The following is a 10,440-nucleotide window of genomic DNA, read 5'->3' on the forward strand; positions in this document are numbered from 1 at the left end:
AAGATCCAAGGACCAAGAGTCTAGGGTCTAGGACCAAGAATGAAGACGACTGACCAAGGTCTAAGGAGTTTGTTACGGGTGGCTAGGTGTCAGGTAGTGATCAGAGAAATGCCGGGGACTCTCCATGTTACGAAAAAAAAAAAACAAAAAAAACAAGTACAACCAAATAAACAAAGAAATAACTTCTTTAGTCCATGGAGTGAAAATATATACAAGAGATGGCAGCACAGCATTCCTCGACAAGCCCCCTACTAAGTTTGAACGACAGGCTTAAAAAAAAACTATATGCATCTACTGATCATATCTGATCAAACATTATCAGACCCTCTTATGTACTCAATAAAGAAAAAATGTGGTTGCAAACTTAATGCCCAACGCATAAGGCGGTCATTCTTATTTTTCATACTACTAAGATACTTAAGAGGTGCATGATCAGTTTGAAGAACAAATTCTTTACCATACAAAAATTCTTTAAATCTTTCTATTCCCCCAAACAATTGCAAAAAGTTCTTTCTCAATAGTAGAGTAATTTAATTCAGATTTATTTAATTTCCTACCTGCATAGCAAACTGGTTTAAACATACCATCATGATCCTGCAATATAACAGCACCCAAACCATGATACGACGCATCTGTTCGCAAATAAAACTTCTTTTTTACATCAGGCAACATCAAGATAGGAGATTTTAAAAGATAAGCTTTAAGATCATTGAAACATTTAAGTTGATTATCATACCAATTTAATTGATTACTACAGTTTTTCTTCAATAAATCATTAATCGGGGCAGACAAAATAGAAAAGTTTGGAATAAATCTATTGTAATACCCTAATGTTCCCATAAATGAACGTAAGTCCTTCTTTGTGAGGAACAGGCATTAAAACAATATCATCTACTCTGGATTTAATAGGCGATAAACAGTTATTTCCTAGTTTATACCCAAGATACTTTATTTCACTGAATGCGAAGAAACATTTATCAGGACCAGCTGTTAGGCCATGGTCACGAAGTCTTGAAAGAACTAACTTAATATGATTAGGATGATTACTCCAGGATTTCCTGAAAATAACAATGTTATCAAAATAACAAGATACATTTGATAACCCTGACAATACTTGTCTCATCAATCTTACGAATGTTGCACACGCGGTTTTAAGACCAAATGGCATCACTTTAAATTCCATTAACCCATACTTAGTAGAAAAAGCTGTAAATTTCATAGCTCTAGGATCTAATGGAACCTGCGAGTACCCCTTACACAGGTCTAATTCAGTAAAATATTTAGCGCCATTCATTTTACGTAAATCGTCATTTATACTAGGCATCGGTTCTGTATCAAATTCTGAATATTCATTAAGAGTTCTAAAATCAACACATAAACTTATACTTCCATTAGGTTTTCGTACAATAACAACAGGTGAACAATAATCAGAAGTTGAAGGTTGAATAATATCAATATCAATCATTCTATCTACCTCCTTATTGAATTCATCGAGCAAACTTAAAGGAATTGGGTAATTCTTAGCTCTGATTGGTTCATCACTTTGCAATTTTACATTATGAGAAATAGTCTTAGTACGACTAGGTGTATCACTCATGACGCCTGTAAATGACTTCAATAAACATTCAAGATCATTAATTTTATCAGATGACAAAGATTCACAAAAATTATAATTACCAGAGTTTTCATCTCTTGATGGCAATTCACAACAATTATCGTCAGTAACTGCAATAACAGGCTGTACTTCAGCTTGAAGAGCTGAAAACAAATTTGATGAATTTACAAGATCATTTACTTCTTGTTGAATTACACTAATCTCAGTTCTTCTATGATAAGTTTTAAGCATATTTGCATGATATAACTTTAATCTATTTCCTACTTTGACATAGTAATCAACACCATTAGAATGAACATCAGTGATTACATATGGACCTTTCCATTGCATAAGGAATTTATTTGAACTATTTGGAAGCATAACCAAAACTTCATCATTAACCTTGGATTTACGAGAGGAGGTTTTCTGATCAAAATACTCTTTATATTTCTTGGCACTAACCTTGGCATTATTTACTGCAACTTCAGCCATGCTCTGCAATTTATCTCTAAGGTTAATTATGTACTGATAACTAGTAGTTAATTCTCCATCAATACTATTATTAGATACCAATTCAAGCAAAATAGATAATGGACCTCTTACATTTCGACCGTACAGCAATTCAAAAGGACTGAACTTTAAACTATCATTTGGAATTTCACGATATGCAAATAAGACAACATTAATATATTTATCCCATTCATTCGGATTATCCATACAAATTTTCTTGAGCATATTTTTCAAAGTTCCATTCATCCGTTCAACCATTCCGTTACAAGATGCATGATAAGGACTTGTGTAAATGGCTTTGATACATAATAATTTATTAATTTCAGACATAAGATCGGATTTGAATTGAGTGCCACGATCACTAAGGATTTCTTTGGGTATATCAAGTCTACAAAATATCTCCATTAATGCCTCAGCTACAGAAACTGTATCAATATTACGTAAAGCAACTGCTTCGGGATATCGAGTAGCCATATCTATCACCGTAAGAATATACTTATGACCTTTCTTAGTAGAAGGAGTGAGAGGACCAATTAGATCAATAGCAATACGTGAAAAAGGTTCATTCACAATGGGCATTGGCACTAAAGGTACTTTCTTTGATTTTATGCTGAACTTTTGACACGAATGACAAGATTTACAAAATCTATGTATATCTAAGCTTGCCCTCGGCCAATAGAATTTCTGCATGATCTTATCTATAGTCTTACGAGAAGAAAAGTGTCCCGCCAACAAAGATTCATGTGCTAACTTCATGATTATATTACGGTACTGAACTGGCACAACTAACTGTAATTTTCTCACATCTTCAGGTTTACTACTTTCAATGCACTTACGATATATTAAATCTCCAATATTTACGTACTTTACTGTCCGACATTTTAAGGTTACACTTTCTTCGTTATCAAGCAACTTACGAATACTAGCAAGTGAAGGACATTCATTTTGATACTTACTAAATTCATCAGAATTAAGACCACATTCCTTATCCAAAGATTCAAGATTACTAGACATAGGACGTTCCTTTACTTTACTCTTAGCTTTTGCTCTCGTTACAACATTAACGTTAACGTTACGATCAGAAGCAAACTCATCACCGTGAATTAAACTTAAACCTGCATCAACATTATGTTTAAGTCCAGGTATAAGACCAATAATGACATCTGCGCAACGTATGGGGGCAACAATAGCTTAACTTGACCAGAAAAGAATTTAGACTCAACAATTGTATGCACTGTATTTAGGTACAAAGGTCTACCAAGATAGTCATAAACTTTCACTTTTCTGCCACGAGGGTAATTTAAAGGTACTAATGTATCTCTAACAACCACGGTATTGCACCCAGTATCAAAAACTATCTCAACTGACTGATCAAAAATCTTTCCATCGGTATCAGTTACACAATTATGCAATTTTTCTTCACGGCCAAGTACCACACCTATTTTAGGCACTACTTTATCAGATTTCTTATTTAATTTGCACACAGAGCAATTAGGACGAATATGACCAACTTCACCACAATGATGACATTTAACATTAGAATCAGATTTAGTTACCGAATTCGAAACTTTAGGAGAATTTGAAATTTTATCACCAAGAGGTTTAGCGTGAGGTTTAGAGTGAATTTCATACCATGAGCAACTAGATATCTATCTGCACTCTCAGCAAGTCGACACGAATTCTGAAATGACTGTTCTAGCAAAAATGAACGATCATGAGAACAACTAGATAACATTTGATCAAAAATCATAAAATCTCTAACAGATTCATAATTTTTCTCTACATTTGCTAGTTCCAACTAATTAACAAAATATTGTCCCAATTTGCAATTGAACTGTACAAAACTTTCGTCAGTATCAACAATAGAATCTCTAAACTTCCTCCGATATACATTAGAATTTATGTGAAAAGCTTTAAGCAGAGCTTTCTTAAGTGCAACAAAATTATTGACAATATCGCTGGACAAGCTACAATAAACTTTCAAAGCTCTACCACGCAATAGAGTTCCCAATAACATTGAATAATTTTCTTCTCTCCATTTGTAAAATTTCGCTAATCTCTCAAAGCGATCTATGTACAAGTCTATTTCGTCTACGGTCTCGTCAAATGGTGGAATTTTAGGCAAAGAAGACCTTAAGGGATCAACAATGGGATTATGATCTGGAGTGTAATCAAGACTAGATTTCAATTTAAGTACCTCTAATTCATGTTTTCTCTCTCTCTCTCTCTCTCTCTCTCTCTCTCTCTCTCTCTCTCTCTCTCTCTCTCCTCGTCTGCTTTCTTTCTCTCTCTCTCTCTAGTTTATCTAACTCACGCTTTGCTTATCTAACTCACGCTTTGCGACTCTTTCTTCTCTCTCTTCGTCTGCTTTCTTTCGGACCTCGTCATATTCTATCTGAAGCTTTAACTGTTTCTGTACAAATTCATCAATTTGAGTACCAATAAGGCCTTGTTTAATTGCACTGTCAATTAACGGTTTAATGAAAATTAAGAATCATTACACGATAACTAAACGTACAAAATACATCCAAGTAACATTCCCTTGAAAACAAGGGAACGACGACTAGAAAATTACACTACGTGAGTAATCAAACATCGGAAAATGTAAACACTACCTTATGAATGCGAAGTTAAACTTTGACCCACGCATAAATTATTTAACAGACTGCTAAGAACAAGTCATTTAAAGCAAGCCCATTATAACAATAACGCAGTTACATTGTTAGCAAACACTGAATCACAAAACTAATTCATAATGTATTGCTGTAAACAACTCGCACAAACAACTTTATATAAGTTTAAGAATGCACACAAAAATTAAGCATTTAATCAGATACTCAACCTCTAATTAATGCCCGTATACTAATAAGAATTCAAAAGTTTTTGTAAGCATATAATCAAGATACTTAACCTCTAATTAACGCTCTATACAAAAACGCATTGCAAAACTTAAAAAATTTTAAGTCAACAACAGGACAGCGACATACCACCAGCCATAAATTTCCATAACAAACTCCTTTTTAACAAAATACCTGGGGTCCAAGTCCGACACTTCTCTTATCGAGTCCTGGTTAAAAAACAACAAAATAGAAAACAGAAAACATTAAATTCATGAACAAATCATCCTACTCACTGCGCCAATTGTCGAGTTATGGCTTTTATATTTTATATTCCATTTTTAAGTTTCCTTGTTTAATTTTTAATATAAAGGTATAACATGAAAAATTCTATTAACTTAAAATATATTTACAAACTGAAACATACAAAATTAACAAACTTCATGTATAACACCAGGAACTTCTATAATAATATAAAGGTCTATTGAAGATCTTGCGAGTATAATCAGGATCAGGAAAAGTACTGCACGTGATTACAATCTGACGAAGAATCATGAGTATCTAAGGATGAAATAAGATCCAAGGACCAAGAGTCTAGGGTCTAGGACCAAGAATGAAGACGACTGACCAAGGTCTAAGGAGTTTATTACGGGTGGCTAGGTGTCAGGTACGATCAGAGAAATGCCGAGGACTCTCCTTGTTAAAAAAAAAACCACACACACACACACACACACACACAGGCTCTCTTCAGCTGAGCTTTCTTCTGGATCAACAGGAGCAATTCTTAAACTCTGTATCACGCTGATGACTGATCTGAAGCCCGTGTGTCTTTTCGGACATCTCTCAATCTGTTACATAATCACCCCTAAAATCAAAATCTTGAAATAGTCTGTAATTCAGAGTTGAAATTCCATCAATCCTAAACCAATTGAAAACATCAGAATAATTGACAGCTAGAGGTAAAGCCGAGGAAACTTTACCAGGAATGTCACAGATGGGCATACTTGATCCCGGATTACCAGTCATCCACGAATCACATGTCCTGTTAACACATTTCTTCAGATGTCTATAAACACAAAAATCCAGGGGCTGCAACTTGTGAGAACTATGTGGAAGAAATGATAGGACACTAATCTCATTATCCTTCCAAAAATCCAGAAACAAAACGTAAATTATATAAATAAATAGGCTTACTATCGTTATCAAATAACGTGTGCCAACTTGCCCCATCCCTACCATTTGGTACAAAAACGCTTACCAGTCCACACCAAGAAGCCTTGAATTAATAATTTTAATGGTATAGAATATTTAAACCATAAGGAAAACTATGCTATAATTGAAAAATTATCTTTATGAATGTATAGATGTTAAAACAAATAACAGAAAGATTAAAATATTTACTTACTACCATCAAAATCAAAAATTGTCTCATAAATTCGAGCTCCTACGTTCTGTCTCTATAGAATTTTGCTGGTAATTGAGGAACCACGTGTCAATTACACAGTATAAGTATTAGAGTCATCTATTGGTAAACTTTAAAGTAATTTTGAGTGTGCCAACTTAACCCTGTAGCCAACTAGCCCCGGGCTCCCCTACTATAATTGAAGTCAGTTGCTTGCTTGACAAAATAATAATATGACTGAATTATTATGGGCCTACAGATGACTGTTATTTATATGAAACAAATAAATAATTTTTGTGTAAGATCAGCCATCGTCAACCGGGGTTCCGTGAACGATCGCCAGGTGTTCCGTAAGAATTCATGTTTTATTTAATTATTTGTTATTTATAAATTTATAAGTATATATTTTTCGTTAAACATGGCGTGAGAAATCGTAGTCCTATAATTTATTTTATCGTAACATATCGTGCGAGATTTTTTCCCTCTGTTTTACTAAAGGTAATTAATACAAATGCTTGTATATATTATATATATATATATATATATATATATATATATATATATATATATATATATATACATATATGTGTGTGTGTGTGTGTGTGGGGTGTGTATTGGGTTCCTTGGGATGAGGAAAATTGTCTCAGGGGTTCCTCAAAGTGCCAAAGGTTGGGAAACACTGTGTTTGATAAATACAAAGGATATAGAAAGGATAAAAATATTTATTAAATATATCATGATAATGTATAATACGGGTCAATAGTAGCCCACTGTACTATTCTAGACATTCATTATCAAGGCTTGCCCTTCCCCTGCCCACCTGTTAGGGTGTGTCTGTCAGGGGGGAAACCACCCACTAAAATGTCTGTCATTACCATCACAGCATTCTGGGATATGAAGTGCTATTGTAGTACAAATTTTACTTGGTATCTCCAATGTTGGATGCAGTTCCTGTCTCCCCCTCCCCCTCCCCACTCATTGTGGGGTGTCTGTCAGGGGGTAACCACCCACTACAAGGTCTGGTATTACCATCACAGCATTCTAGGATGTGCAGTGCTATTGTAGTACAAATTTTACTTGGTATCTCCAATGTTGGATGGAGATCCTGTCTCCCCCTCACTTCACTCATTGTGGGCTGTCTGTCAGGGGATAACTACCCACTAAAATGTCTGTCATTACCACCGCAGTACTCTAGGATGTGAAGAACTATTGTAGTACAGATTTTACTTGGTATCTCCATGTTAGATGCAGATCCTGTCTCCCCCTCCCCACTCGTTGTGGGGTGTTTGTCAGGGGGTAACCACACACTAAAATGTCTGGCATTACCATCACAGCATTCTAGGATGTGCAGTGCAATTGTAGTACAAATTTTACTTGGTATCTCCAATGTTGGATGGAGATCCTGTCTCCACCTCCCCACTCGTTGTGGGGCGTCTGTCAGGGGGTAACCACCCACTAAAACGTCTACCATTACCACCACAGTATTCTAGGATGTGCAGTGCTTTTGTAGAGTAAATTTTACTCGGTATCTCCTAAGTTGGATCTAGATCAAATTAACCCCACCTTTTCAGTGCGTCTGTCAGGGGGAACTCACCCTCCAAAATGTCTGTCACTGGTCATTCTATAATCAGTAGAGTCTGCAGATATATCTTATATATTAGTTTCATCTGGTATCTCATATATTGGATCTAGACCCAAAATCTAACGAGCAATTAGTGGTGCTTGTTAAGTAAGCAACCCATATATTTTCGGCAGACGGTCAGTTTCACAGTTTACAAGTCTACTCCTAAATACCGGTAGGGGTTACAGTCGGTATCTCGTTCGTTGTATCTCAACGGTCCAGGCTGCGGGACTATGTGGGCGGAGACATCTCACTTTCCTTGCAGACGACGGACGACGCATTTTGCTATGCCATAAAGAGGTCAGTGTGGCATAGCAATTTTGTTGTTTTTATGCTGCCATCTGTTGTCTTTACTCTATGCTAGCACTGCATATGCACTTATTATTTCTGTTTTTTTTATTTTTTAGGGCTCGTGTACTGTGTGTAGGAAGCATTTAAATGTTGAAAATGGGTTTATTTTGCATATAATATATTTCTTGCTTAATATTCTCGCACTTATTAACTTTTCCTTTTACTATAAGCCTGCAGCAAGTAAGATTTAGCAATACAGGCTGATGTAAGTATAGACATTTATTTTTTAAAACCCCCTTCATGTCCACGCTTGATGTACATAAAAGTTCATTTATGCAGTGTAGATGATGGAAAGTGATGAGCAGGTTGTAACAACAGGAAAAACATGTATGGACTAGAAAAAAACAGCAGGCTACTTGAAGCTCCAAGTTGTGCAAGGTTGCCACCCTTTAGGAGTGAATATATCTGAGAGCAAAAATGAAGGAACACAAACCAAGTACTGAAATTAAGGTCAAGAGAATTTTTCTGAAAAGGAAGTTTGCTGTACAATTTTGACATATGCAACTAACATAATACTACAGAAGTGTATGCAAGGGTATAAATTGAGAAAAATCATAAAAATTCCTTTTCATATATGACTTTAATAATTTCACCAACATTCCTTTAACCAATTTATCAATGCCTCACACATTTATTTTCCACATTGGCACTGCTTTAGTGCACTTGATAGGTATGATGTCTCAAAACAAAAAGGAGGTTTTTCAAAACATTGATCATAAAAAAAATAGGATTGCTTTCTCTTTAAGCAATTCTTTAGCAAGATATAGCATACTTGTGGTTTTTGTCATCTGTGTTCCAAAGCCCATCCTTTGTATCCTCCTGATAACCAAGCATGATACACTCTACAGTCTTGCTATCAAGCTTGCTTCTGACTTCTCTCATGCATGGACTGAGCTCTGCATCCGAAGGGTCTCATGCGTTCATAATCATTCCCTGTGAGTTCCTTTCCTGTAGCCAGTTCCAATGGTATCTTAAAATTGATGGCACTGCTCAGCACTCTGTTCCTGTTGTAGGCAGCAGTTGACATAGCTTCAGCTCCCAGTCTCTTGTCAGCTCCAGCTTCAGATGATATAGTCCTCACCATTTCCATAAGTATGATATTTTGTCGTTCCGCTCTCCCGTTCTGCTGTTTACAGTAAGGCACGCTCCTTTCATGCACCATTCCGTTTGCAGCCAGATAGTTGTCCAACTGCTCTTTACCAGAGTATTTCCCTCCTAAGTTAGATCTAATTTTCTTCAGGGTGTGGCCCGTGAGATTCTCCATCTTGGCCTTGTACTGAATGCTTCATCCTTGGACTTCATTGGCATTACAGTCAGATACCTGGAGTAATCGTCAGTGAACACAATAGCATAAATGGACCCACCAAATGAAGAGGTATTAAAGGGTCCCATAACATCGGAGTGCACTAGCATCAAAGGTTTAGATGCTCTTGAGGTGCTTGCAGGAAAAGGTGTTCTTGTCATCTTCCCCTCAATGCATGCTTCACATTTTCCACATTCTTTTTTCTTGACATTAGCCAGAGCTGGAATTTTCTTCAAAGCGTCATAGTTGAGATGACCCATTCTTTAATGCTAAGTCTCCATCGATACCTTAGCGGGCAATGCCACAGTAGCTCGATCATTATCTTTACTAGGCCAGTCCAGATTCATAATGTACATCTTCCCCTCTTTCTTAGCAACAAAGAGTTCAATGCCACCCTTGGATGCCTTTGCTAGGTCACCCACAAATAATACAGATGCACCCTTGGCAGTGATCTGTTGTACAGACACGAGACTACAGTATAGACTAAGGACATGCATCACTTCTTGAAGTACAATCTTACATTTGGCTTGAATCACGATTACCCCAATCCCTTCCACCGAAAGTCTATGTCCATCACCAAGGTTGATGTCCTTGAACTTCTTAATGTCACAGCACATATGATCTGACGCACCTGAGTCCAGAAACCAATTTCCTGCTGATGATTTTGACATGTATGCATGTGCATTTGCTTCGGCATATAGGAGCACTACTTCTACTTCTTCAAATTCAGCTACAGAAGCCTTGGCATCCCCTTTCTAAGTGCATTCCTCCTTGAACTTCTTCCAGAGGGCATCCCTTGCCTTGTGTCCAGGCTCCTTACAT

At 36.3% G+C, this 10,440-nt stretch overlaps 1 protein-coding gene across 1 annotated transcript in view; it reads right to left on the reverse strand.

Moving 5' to 3' along the window:
• Nucleotides 1-9,149, reverse strand: part of LOC135202170 (uncharacterized) — a 31,016-nt gene extending 21,867 nt beyond the window's left edge. The window contains exons 1-4 of the mRNA XM_064231425.1: nt 9,088-9,149; nt 4,419-4,566; nt 3,737-3,902; nt 1,258-3,267 (exon numbers count right to left, since the gene is read on the reverse strand). Coding sequence (XP_064087495.1) covers nt 1,258-3,267; nt 3,737-3,902; nt 4,419-4,566; nt 9,088-9,149 — 2,386 coding nt within the window. The remainder of the gene's footprint in view (nt 1-1,257; nt 3,268-3,736; nt 3,903-4,418; nt 4,567-9,087) is intronic.
• Between the last annotated feature and the right edge of the window lie 1,291 nt (nt 9,150-10,440).

This window comes from Macrobrachium nipponense, chromosome 30 (assembly GCF_015104395.2).
Source record: "Macrobrachium nipponense isolate FS-2020 chromosome 30, ASM1510439v2, whole genome shotgun sequence".
Lineage (NCBI taxonomy): Eukaryota > Metazoa > Arthropoda > Malacostraca > Decapoda > Palaemonidae > Macrobrachium > Macrobrachium nipponense.